Genomic DNA, 12322 nt, shown 5'->3' with positions numbered 1-12322 from the left:
CTGAATCGAAGAGCTCAGGAAAGCACGGCGAATCTCTTGGCGTAAGGCGGACGTAATGCTGAGGGTTGGTCTGTCTCGCGGTTCCTGCGTTCCTATCGGCGTGAGCACACATCGCGATGCTGCTGCATGCAGGTTCGCAGGAACCGTCAGCGTCAGGAGTGCCCAGGATCTCACAGGATGCACGAGGGTGGATGAGGTGGTGTGCCATGCTCGACGCCATTGCATCATCATCCCTCCTTCTGTCCTGACCATCCTTGTTCCTTCCGTCGATACTCTCCGCGTCAACACCGCGATCGTACCGCGAGCTGCGCTGCTGATCCGCTCAAGACGCCGAGCGCCCCTAATACTCGATCATGCCCTGCCTCCCCATGTCGGCGGCTTCGGGGTCCAGCGTCGGCTCGGACGGCTCGGATTTCGCACCTACCGCCAACGTCGTACTCACCACAGGGTGCCGGGCATGCCGAGGTTGTTCCGGTGGACAGCAACTGTACTGACGAACCAACGCCTAACCCATGCTCTCGGTCCTGCATGCCGGAAGGCTCATCTGCATCCTGCACCCCTTCATCGACACTCGCACCAACATCCTCTAGGATCCTGCAGGACCTTTCGATCCATGAAGTGGTCGCGCGGCAAGGCTTACCAGTACCACCTCACACAGAACGGTAAAGCACGTAAGCTTGCGTTAGCGTTCCGTCGGACGCAAACCATGCCTCCATGCCCAACCTTCTCAGCAGTCTCGATCGAGACTGCTCCAGACCGAGGCAGTGCTGCGAGTTGGAGGTGCACATGTGGAGCACGGTCTGGGGTACCACATGCCATCTGCCTCTTGGCAAGCCACGACACTGTCGAGGCGTGTACCGGTGAGACATCCGTGCGCGATCGAGCTTCTTTCTCAGCATTACAGAGCTTTGCGATGATCACGCGACGGCGTCTCCTCAGCCCTAGTCCAGCTCTCCGCATACGCGTACATCCGTTCTCGACTCGAGAAGCGCGCCTCTGACGCGTGCGAGGCATGACATGTCGTGACAGGCAGGATATGTGGCGCGGCAGAACTGTACTACCAGGCGTGCCGTGAATGTTCTGTTCCGGCAGAGGTTGTGCAGGTGTGCGCCGTGGCGCAGGTGGGCTGGGAACGGCGGTTCGATCGAGGGTGTGGCGCTCGAAGCGCTCAAGGTCGGAGGTTGAGGCATTTCGCAGACTGCGCAGAAAGGGTACTCACCACCTGCCTGATTGCCTGTCAGCAAAGGTACAGCGACGGTGTTTGGAAACTTCGTCCTGTCTCACTGAGACTGCCAGAACGACATTCGATGGAGATTTGAGACGATGAAGAGTGGGTTGGTGAGTACCTCTGAGACAGGACTGATATTGGGGATACCGATGCCTGGCTGACTCCAAGCAGAGAGTGGTACCGATGTCTGGCTGAAACCGAGCAGAGTGTCGTATCGGCAGCTCCGGGTGGGCTGATGGAATCTCACTACACTCTAACAACCTCCACGGAGTGATGTTCGACGGGTAGACGAAGTGGTCTCGGGGGTTATGCTATGACTACATCTCGCGATCTGCGATGGAATGCTGAGCCATCTTAGTGAGCGAGCTCACCGTCGCCTTCCCCGGAGCACCGATGCGGCGACAATCCCTCGGCCGAAAGCATCTCCGGCATTCGGGCCGGACATTCGGAGCTGCTCTGACTTCCGCTCAGCTACATAGAGGGCCTAAATCCTCAGGCCTATGTCGTTTAGGTAGCACATGTCGCACAACGCCACAACGACGAGACACCCTCGCGATCGAAGCCTCGCGAGGATCACGAGACCGCCTCTGACGTTTGCTCGCCTTTCTGGAAGCTCGAATCGATACGCGACATACCGCACTAGTTGCGCAGTATGCGGGGTGAGCATGTGGGGATACAAGCATGCCGTGATCATCCCTTCGGCACAGCCTGGCATGGAGAACACAAGGTATGTCTGAGGTATCCTCCGCCATGGCTGTTTTAGCGCAGGTCGAGGGGGTGTGGCGGCGTGGCGTCTGCTCTCCTGGACACTCTCCTGGGCGGAAGACACTCCGCATGTCCTGGCATGTAGAGTAGGGCCATACTGGGTACTCACTTACCTGGCTGATGTCTCACAGCGTACTGACGCGTCGGGCAATAAGCAACCAGGTGAAGACGGTGTTTGGTTTCTTTAACTTCGGCTAGCCAGCGCCACGGCACGTTCTCAACCTCCATATACGGTGTGGGCGACTGCACAACTGGGATACTACTATGCACTATCGTCGTGCCTCGGATGGCGCTGCTAGAACCAGATTCTCTAGGCACGAGCAAGGAGAATGTGGCTTTAAGAAAAGCGACAAGCGATAATCGAGCAGTGGGCTCTGGTCAAGCTTTTGTCTTACCAATGTTCAACAATGCACGACCTAGGCTCGCAGCTTTGGAAACCTGGAATACTGATGTCTGGCTGACGTATGGAGGCTTGACTGACATTGCGAGGCTGGGGCTAGGCTAAGTTTGATATTGCGCGGTTGAATGGCGATGTGCGTGGGGACGGTGTCTGGTCAGTCATTACGACCAGCTTATTGCTACTTTTGTCTCTTTTCGTCTCTTCCACCTCCACATCAACTAGTTCTCATCTTCGTGGGTGCGGACCTCCGCGTGCGGGGCGCTGACTACCGTACTGACAACCCCGATCATGGCATGAAGTTCCCTCATGACCAGCAATCGTGCACTCACTTCGCTGACTGGCAGGCCGTTACCCCCCCTCCCCCCTTCGCGTCGATCGAGACCTGCCAAAGCTGCAGGGGTCACCACTCGAGCTCAGTGCATGCTGTAGACAAGATTTGCCGCCAGCACCATCCATCTGCACCCTTCCAGCATGTGCTCGCATCGCACTGCTGAAGTTCTACCGGCGCTGGGAGAAGGATGCAGTGCGTGCGGCGTGGACAGGAGGGCCGGCATATGGGACAGGGCGAGCAGGCCCAACATGGCAGGGATGGGGCCAAACACCGGTCGATCGCGGTCTCGCACCGAGGCTCAGGACTCGGGCTCGGCGATCGATCGACAGACAAATCTCGGACTTTCGCCCGGCCCATCAAGTCTCGTGCATGCGCGGTAATGATCTACCGGTCCTCCTGCGGCCGATCTTCTCGTTCTCGAGCGTCTGATCTTCTCCTCTCCCACAGCTTCGTTTCTTGAAGCTGCCCCGCATCGCCTATGCTCTGGAGACTCATGCTGATAACTGGACCCCGACACTGACTGTCGACACCGTCGTGCGCTGGACGTCCCTCTGCCTACTGGATGAGGGCAGCTGGTCGGTGGCCGATCTTTCACCTTGATCTCCGTCGGCTATCGTATCCGGAGACCTCTGCTTCCTCTCTCCATCCTGGGTGTGCAAGCGCAGAGGCGGACGAGGAGCTTCGAATGGCGGTGAGCAGGACAGAGAACGTCTGGAGGGATCGATTGATCCTCGAGCCGGTACCTCCAGACTTGCGCCGGGGGTCAAAACTCGATCGCGGTGTTCGAACGTTGAAGAAACAGATACGGCGACGAGGAGACTGTGTGTCGGGCCACGCGGCACAACGTACGTCCTTTCCTTAAGCCGGCTGAACTTGGACTTCCCGGGCCCACCAGACAAGCTGGACGCCCTCCTCACTGTCATGTTTCCAGCCTTCTCTCTTCGATAAGGGCCAAGGTTGGGTGAACGCAGCGGGAGCGATGGTCGTTCGATCGCCAAGCTAGGCATTGCCGGCCGGACCTGTGCCCACTGACTCTCCTGCGCACTCGCCCCCGTTAGTCAACTCCGTTTCCTCGGCGCCTCCTGTCCTCACCTCCCTCCTTTGAGCCTTCTCCTACCGACGTCGTCATCTTTTGCGTTTCTACCTGCCTCTTCTCTCGGTGCCCGGACCTGACATGTGACCATGGGCTGGACCGTGACACAGTCAGAAAGGACACGACACCCTCTTCCCGATGCCCGTTACCGACGCTCAATGGTGACTGTACCAGTCCCTCTTCAGTCATGGTTGGAACCTCTGGCAGACCTCAGCCCAATGGCCAAGCACGAGGGGGCAACGTCCGACGGGGGCAACGTCCGACGGGGGCGACGTCCGACGGGGGCGAGTCTGAGAACGAAGCGAAGCAAATGTGTATTCGGACTAAGCAGACTCGTCAGACTCGAGAGCGCATGGCGGATGGTCTGTGGGGATGCCCTCGCCCATCGTGCTGGTTGCTGCGTCTCCTGTCCTCATCCCCATCACACCCATCACCGCTCTGGTCGTCCTCGTCGTCCTCGTCGTCCTCGCCGTTCTCATCCGGCTACCCGTCCCACAACCCCCCTGCCTCTCCTCCTCCAGCCCCGGTACCATATGGCGTGGGCGGTCGGAGAAGACTGGAGAATCGAGCTCATCTGGCGGACACAGAGATGGACATTCGCACCCTCGAGATCAGAGCGCTCTCCGCGAAGTCGTGTGGATCTTGCATCGTCTATCACGTCTACTGTCTCTGAACCTTGTATCGAAGGGGTGATTCTGGTATAGCGGGGGATGCCAGTGAGCGCGACAGGTAGCGGGGGAGCGGGGAAGCGGGGAAGAGGTCGTGTGCAAGAGGTCAACAGCATCTCTCTGTCTCCACTCCGTCTCCACTCCGTCTCCACTCCGTCTCTACTCCGTCTCAAAACCGCCTCCACCCTTATACCCTCACTCCCGTCTCCGCCAATGTCATCGACCATCACCTGCCGACAGTGAGCGATTGGAGATTTGGAACATTAGACCAAGCGTGGGCCGTGGCCATCCTTCTCAATCGCCTCACGCAATCTCTGCAATGCCGCAGACATACGGTCGATCCGGGCCAGGTCCTCTTCCATCTTGCGTTGATCCGTTAAGGTCTTGCTCTGCGCGACGTCTGTGCTGGCTGTGCTGGCTTCTGTGACGGGTGGCGCGCTCTCCTTCTCCCTCTCGTCCCTCTCGCCGGGGGGAGCGGTGGGAGCGATGGGCGTGGCGGGCGTGACGGGCATGCCGGAGGGGGCAGAAGGGTCGGGATGAGCCCTCTGGAACGCTGCCAGCGCAGCCAGGACGGCGGGCACATCCTCCCCGCGCACCTCGGCGGGGCCGTAGGCTACCGGTCCTCCAGGTATGGCTTCCTCGCGACGACGACGACACCAGCCTCCCCTTCCCCAAACCCCGCCTTCAGAACCCTCAGAGGGGGCACTGCTAGTGGAGCTTGAAGAGTTCGAAGACTGGGAGTTGGGAGGCGGAGCAGCCCAGGGGCCCCGCGGACCTTCCAAGTGGTGCCTTCGCTCTGTGGCCCGGGCGATCCAGAATCCCAGTCCGACTAGGAGCACACCGCGGAGGAAACCGCCACAGCGGCGGGGACGGTAGTGCACGTGGTGGTGGTAGGGATAGGCCATTGTTGCTCCTAGCTTCGGTGGAATTGTGACGGATGACTTGTCAAAGAGGGTCTGGTCGGTGGGAGTGTGTGCGATCGACTTCTGCAGACGAGAGCGTTGTTGTGATTGCTTCGCTTTGAGTGTGTGTGTGAGTGTAGGAAGTTGTGAGTGATAGTGCCTGTGACATGCTTCGCTGTGTCTTGATATACACATTAGTATCGGCATGATGCCGAGGACGCTTCGTGAGTATTCCTGCCGTGAGTGATGCGCGTGCTAGATGCCGAGGTAGACGTGAGTGCCGATGCCGCGCAACCCTCGACACATTCTACACACTCGTCTTGCCGCGCAATGTTATCAGCGCGGCACCGCAGCAGCACGGCATCGTGTCGGACCCGAGGATGGCGCATGACTAGCGCATGGCAGTGTCTGTATATAGCACGGCACGATGGGATGCGTTGCTTGATTGCGCGATTGCGCGACAGCCGCTTGTCCTGGAAGAATAGAGCGTTGTGCCGAAACGGATGTCGAGCGGTTGTGCTCAACCGGCTTGGACGCTGATGGGACGCTCCGGCATCGGCATGAAGGCTTGCACGTGACGTGGCTAAGTCGGCTCATTGAGCCTTGAGCCAAGGCATGAGAGCCAAGGCGCAGTGTTGAGCGGCAGTTGTCGGGCCTGTCGGGTTCGGCAAAAGCTGGATGGCATGGTCACGTGCGGTCATGCTCGGTCGCGTGTGGGCGTGTGGGCCTGGCAGCGTAGGCCAGGGACAGAGGAAGAGTGGGGGGGAAGGATCGGCATCTATAATAGAGATTTCAGATTGGCACGGTTTAGCGAGGGGAGTGGACCGTGGGAGACCTGACTGGCCGTGTCGATTCACACCGTCTACGGTTGCTCGTTGGTGGACGAGGCCGTGAATGCGGGGTAGGGCCAGGGTGAGCAAGGGTACCATCCTGGTGATTGCCCGGTGTCAACTTGACCTCGACTCTCGGCCTTAGCCCTTCCCCACCTCCCTACCACTGGCACACTCACGTCCGCCCCGCCGCCGGCAACACCGTCAACCCTCGATCACACACCCGTGCCTCTGCTGCTCTGATCCTGCCGCACCTACACCCAACTCTCAAGCTCTCTCTCTCCTCGCCGGACCTGACTTCCTGTCCGCTGACCCGAGCTCGCATCGACCACTCACCACCATCGACACACCGACAGCACGGCCAACCTCCCGAACCTACTCCGGTCCGCCGTCCCTAGCCGCACACACTCTTAGCAGCACTCGTGGCCAACGACCGAGCTCAACGCCTCCTTCCCATCGCATATCTCTCTCGCCCATCTACACCTTCCCCTCTTAAATCCCCTCCGGGCCTATCTACGCCCCCCCGCTTCAACCTTCCCCACAACCCCCAATCTTTATCGCAGATTAGACGCAGCCCACGACATGCCTGTTAACCGGTGATCACAAGCCCCCACCCTTGTCTCCTTCCCAACACCTTCTTCCCAGACTCAACCTCCCACGACCACCGCTCAACTAATAACGCTCGTCGTCGTCGAACTCCGCCTCCCGGCTCACCCTCACAACGACTGCGCCGTGCACGCCGCCGACGGCGTCACTGTCGCTGCCTTCACCTCATGTCGCCTGCACGGGACCCGCCGCGGTTCAACCCTTCCTCCCCAGCACAGGCATGCGACCGGTGTCGTGTACAGGTGAGTCACCCTTATCGCTGGCACAGTTGACACTTCTCAGAAACTAAGGTAATGAGCTCACCGTCGGCACTTGTGATGAGCTGCTGACCGTGACAGATGCGAGATCGATCCGCAAGCCCAACACTGCATCGAGTGCATCGCGACCGATGAGCTCTGCTCGTGGGACCTCCCTCCGCTAGGCGGGCTGCTGAACAAGCCTCCACGGCGGCCACCGGCCTTCACTGTTTCGGACTCGGAGACCTCGCGAGGGTCTTCTCTGGGCATGTCGCGGCAAAGCTCCGTCACCAGCGTCGAGACCCCGCTCAAGTCGAGAGAACGAACATTCGCAGTGCACCGGTCAGGTGAGTGCCCACATTGAGGTATCGTTGCTCCGTACCTGACAACCCACAGGACCTTCCTCGATCCCCTACATTATCCATTCGATGCCGACCCTCCCGCTGAGCCGGACACTCTCCGAGTACTGCATGGACAAGGGTTTCCGCATGGTCCGGACAGAGGGCCTCGATGGCTACATCAGTGTGACGTCCGAGGTCGATGCTCAGTCGCACCCGCCACCAAAAGGAGCGAGCAGCTGGAGCGAAGCCGTCGACGGTCTTGTCGCCGACTACATCGATCACATCGGTGAGCTGCTTCCCATCGTGACAGCGTCGGAGGCCGAGCAGGCCGGTCCTGTCTTGAGGCATGCGATGGCTGCTGTGGCTGCCACCCGTGGCGTCGTCTCACCTGCCCTCTTTGAAGCAATGAGGGCATCTCTCCCATATGAGCTCGAGCAGAACGGTGAGTGTAATTACCGGTGGGAGCCAAGGTCGATCGTACCTTAATTTTCGGTCTCTCACCGGGTGGGCTGTGGAATGCGGCACTGACTATCAGACGTCCACTTCGTCCCGACATTGGAAAATGTGCAGACGCTGCTGGTGCTGTGTCTCGTCGACGAGCTCGCCGATCGACCACGAGTATCGCCAGTATCGGTGCAGCGTGACCGGCTGTCTGCCGCGTACCGCCTCGCCTTGGATCTCGGACTCGCACGATCGCGGTTGGAACGCGAAGTGCGAGTATGGAAGTGCCTGCAGGTCATCGACACCTGGCGAGCAGCCAAGGACGGTGTCTCAATGCTTCACTCCTTCCCCTCGAGTTCTGATTCCAACTCTGGGGCCTCTTCGACCATGTCGTCCTCGATAAACTCTCCGACCATCAGCCCTTCGATGTCATCGACGCCGCTGTCTGTGTCTGTGCTGACCAAGGCGTCGGTGGGACACGTGTACGGCAACACGTTCTTCGAGCGGCTGTACTCGCTGTCCAAGCTGCTTGCGAGGGTGCTCACGCTGATCTATGGACCGGACGGCGTCACGGAGACGGATGCCCCGGCGATGCGCAGGCTACAGCACGACCTGGCGGTGTGGCGGGACTCGCTGCCGATATCGCTCAAGTTTGACTACAACTCGGCCAAGTTCCAGACGGTACGAACACAACGGCGGGTGCAAGAGTCTGGACTGCTGCTCGTGTTCTACACGGGTGTGCGCTTCCTCTTCTTCCGGCCGCTGATGCCGTGGTCGTTCCACCTGCCGAAAAAGTTCAAGCAGTTCGTCAGCATCTCGACCGACGAATGGGTCGACCTCATGAAGCTGAGCCGGTACTCGGTCGATTTTGTCGTCAATCTCGAAGAGGCATCCGAGCTCCTCTTCTTCTTTGGCGTGTACACGCTGAACCTGTCCTGTCTGGTGCTGTACCACACCTGGGCTCGCCGCGGCGAGTGGGAGGGCAGCATCTACCTCGACAAGGCGCGGCGCTGCTACGACCGTCTAGTGCACGGCCCCGGCACGCACCTGCCGTTCCTCAAGCGGGTGAGTTCGATTCTGCCTTGACCTCAACTGACAACCCAGGACATGAGCACGATCGAGATGTTGCTGGGTATCACGGAACTCTCGCGCGACCAATTCGGCGCCCACGGCGTGCGCGGCCTGAACCCGACGCCAGGCGTGCTCAACTCGCTCGCCGAGTCGACCGTGTCGGGCGTCATGATGCTGCGCGAGGGCGACGGCGAGGGGTTCATCATGGTCGCGACGCCCGAAGCGGCGCGCGACATCCAGGATCTGCCGCCGGGCACGATCGTGCTGGGCGGTATGAGCCCGTTGCCGGGCGAGTCGCCGCCGATATTTGGTGCATAAGTCTTTTCTTTGGTTTTCTTGGTATCACGAAGCATATGCATAACTCATGGGTCAATGAGCGAGCGAGCGAGCGCAGCGAGCGAGTGGGCACAGCGGGCGAGTCATGGGCCATGAGCCACAATCGCATGAGGCACGATCCAGGCAGAGCCAGCGTAGGCAACAGGTTCCCACCCACCCTACGAATAACAGAGGTGTTGATTGGCCCAAATGGCCCGTTGATACGTCGTTAATTGAACTGTTAATCAAGTGATCAACACTCCGGCACAACCGGCAGAAAGCGGCACACGGCACAGGCGGCATCGCGTCCGACATCGGTCGAAGAGGGCGGGATCAACGGCCAGCCTGGCCATTCAGGCGTGGCGAATGGGAGGACCGGAAGGGGAGCTGTGGGAGGTGGGATGTGGGCGTCGCCTAAAATGCTCAAGTGTCCGTGTGCTGTGTCCGCGCCCCTGTGTCCGTTTCGGTATCAGTTCCGATACAACAGGTAGAGTAAGAGGGGAAAGTACGGCTGTGCCGAGGTCGAGGTTCGCTTGGAGATATCAACTGTATCAACTGCCCTTGGGCGTGAATCCGTGAACCATGGGAAGGGCTGCGTCGCTACGTCTTCGGGACATACTCGCTGCATATCCTCTGAGGTGCGTGAGATGCGGAACGGTCTCTCGTGTGCTCCGCATTCACGCTCGTGCCTGGGTGATCGAGGCTGATGAGCAGGCCGAGAGAATTGTCGTCATTGAGGTAATCGACGTTCCAGTGTGGATCAGGCAGACAAACATGGCCGATATGTCGGACGACGAACATCAGCAGGGTCTGGACGAGATGATCGACACTTGTCATTCAGACATTCATGATGACGATGAACAGATCGCATTTGTATTCTGCCCGCAAGAGCTGGGGGGGTCGAGACCAGAGACTGGAGACTCAATGGAATCACGGCGAATGCAGTTCGTGGCGTGTGCTCTGGCCATCGTTGACCAGCGAGCCCCAGTGCGAGTCTCGGCAAGGAACGACAGAAGCGGAAGAAGAGTGGGGGCCCGGCGAATGACTTTCTTCCGCCTGACCCTCTAACCGTGCCGCACCAGCCGTGCAGCCGTGTTGCCGACCTCGGTCTTCATCCGCATCACGCGCTTCGCGCCTGTCTTCCATTCAAACCCGACACCAACCCAACCAGGCTCATCGGCACTGTCGGGTTTCGGTCAGCAGTGTCGGACCACCATCCATCGGGAAGCGGTTCGGGTGGGGGAGACGATTGGCTTGTTGAATGATCGACACGCCTCCTTCAACGTAACGTCACACTAACACTCTCACACTAACAGTCACGTCACCAAGTCAGTCGCGAGCGACACTCGGCTTGGCCAGTATGATCCATGGGGCTGATGCGGCGAGGACGCAGACCCCGCCGCGCCAGCAAGGTCCAGTCTGTCTCTTGACTGTGTCTCTTGACTGTCAACAGCGATCAGCCCAGTGTGTCGGCGGACTACCGCTGGACTACCGCGTAGCGCCGGCCTGAACTCTCGACCGAGCCTCCGTCCTCGGCGTAAACTCTCTATCCCGTGCGCGCCGCCCCACCTTCATGTCAGTGCATCCGGCCCCGCTCGCTCCGCTTCGATCCCCTGACTAAACCCCCAGTCTGTAGCCTGGCCCCGCGTCAGTCTCTGCTCTCGACTATCTCGACCGTCTCGACTGTCTCGCAATGGAGCAGAGACTCCAGGGAGTGGACGATCGGCGATCGACCGGGCCGAGAAATCGGCCTCTGCTCGTGGACCGGTGTCGATCTGCGAAATTGCTCGGGTGCTCGGATGCTCGGCGTCGGACGTCGGACGTCTCGGCGTCTATTGGCTTGGAGGCTCGGGTACTCGCTGCTCCGCTCTGCCCCGCTCTGTCCCAGTCGCCAGGCCCACATCCCCACCGCGCCACACCCACGAATCCCTACTTCGCCAGTGAACAGATGAAGGGGGAGAGGGCGTGATGAGAGCCAGAGCCGCGAGACCGGGCGATGGACACTGAGAACATGGCCGAGACCCAAGATCAGACGTGCGACCTGAGGAATCAGTGGCGCTGGGGACGCTCGTCTGCTCACTGCCTGGCCTCAAGAAGCGGCCAAGGCGCGCAAGGCGCGCAAGACGCGCAAGGCGAGGGTCTGCGGCGCGCTGCGGTGAGGGGCGTTGTACGCCTCCGTGTCGGGGCGGGGCCAGGGCTGACGGCCACATGATCAGAGCTCTCACCAAAGATGGGCTTGAAAAGCTCTCACCCGCTCACTACTGAAGTTGTCACTGAAACTGCCACCAAAACTCGCACCGATACTGGAACTGAAACACTCACCCGAATACTCTCACTAGAGAACTGTAGTGGTGTAGCGTGCTCTGGACAGTCTTGCTCTTGCTCTAATGGCGGCTACAGTACAGCAGAAATACCTTGGCGGCATAGGAGTTCTGCAAGATCTACTGTAGATGTGCTTGACACATTTTGGAGCGTCATCTAGCTGCGAAAAAGCATCCTTGGTTCATCCCGCATCACGGATTGAGGGCACATGTGACAGTTGCGAATCGGCCGAAAATGCAGTTGGAGCTTGCCCCTCGCAGTCCCAATGTTTCCCACGGTTGACGTATCGAAACTGTCGAAAATGGGGTCGGAGCTTGCCCCTCGCAGTCCCAATGTTTCCCACGGTTGACGTATCGAAACTGTCGAAAATGGGGTCGGAGCTTGCCCCTCGCAGTCCCAATGTTTCCCACGGTTGACGTATCGAAACTGTCGAAAATGGGGTCGGAGCTTGCCCCTCGCAGTCCCAATGTTTCCCACGGTTGACGTATCGAAACTGTCGAAAATGGGGTCGGAGCTTGCCCCTCGCAGTCCCAATGTTTCCCACGGTTGACGTATCGAAACTGTCGAAAATGGGGTCGGAGCTTGCCCCTCGCAGTCCCAATGTTTCCCACGGTTGACGTATCGAAACTGTCGAAAATGGGGTCGGAGCTTGCCCCTCGCAGTCCCAATGTTTCCCACGGTTGACGTATCGAAACTGTCGAAAATGGGGTCGGAGCTTGCCCCTCGCAGTCCCAATGTTTCCCACGGTTGACGTATCGAAACTGTCGAAAATG

General features: G+C 59.5%; 3 protein-coding genes across 3 annotated transcripts; 1 reads left to right on the top strand and 2 right to left on the bottom strand.

The window, feature by feature from the left end:
- Nucleotides 1-340: 340 nt before the first annotated feature.
- Nucleotides 341-1014, bottom strand: A1Q1_00344 (uncharacterized protein; the record flags this gene model as incomplete). Its single annotated transcript, XM_014325993.1, has 3 exons — nt 341-420; nt 500-594; nt 641-1014. The coding sequence occupies 3 exons, from the start codon at nt 1012-1014 to the stop codon at nt 341-343; spliced, it is 549 nt and encodes a 182-aa protein (XP_014181468.1).
- Nucleotides 1015-4748: 3734 nt separating this feature from the next.
- Nucleotides 4749-5390, bottom strand: A1Q1_00343 (uncharacterized protein; the record flags this gene model as incomplete). Its single annotated transcript, XM_014325992.1, has 1 exon — nt 4749-5390. One exon carries the CDS (start codon nt 5388-5390, stop codon nt 4749-4751), a length of 642 nt encoding a protein of 213 aa, XP_014181467.1.
- Nucleotides 5391-6799: 1409 nt separating this feature from the next.
- Nucleotides 6800-9230, top strand: A1Q1_00342 (uncharacterized protein; the record flags this gene model as incomplete). Its single annotated transcript, XM_014325991.1, has 6 exons — nt 6800-6805; nt 6863-7065; nt 7162-7406; nt 7456-7842; nt 7936-8906; nt 8946-9230. The coding sequence occupies 6 exons, from the start codon at nt 6800-6802 to the stop codon at nt 9228-9230; spliced, it is 2097 nt and encodes a 698-aa protein (XP_014181466.1).
- Between the last annotated feature and the right edge of the window lie 3092 nt (nt 9231-12322).

The sequence above is a fragment of the Trichosporon asahii genome (genome assembly GCF_000293215.1).
Source record: "Trichosporon asahii var. asahii CBS 2479 unplaced genomic scaffold scaffold00020, whole genome shotgun sequence".
Classification (NCBI taxonomy): domain Eukaryota; kingdom Fungi; phylum Basidiomycota; class Tremellomycetes; order Trichosporonales; family Trichosporonaceae; genus Trichosporon; species Trichosporon asahii.
The sequence above is the reverse complement of the archived record's forward strand: the minus strand, read 5'-3'. Positions and strand labels throughout refer to the sequence as shown.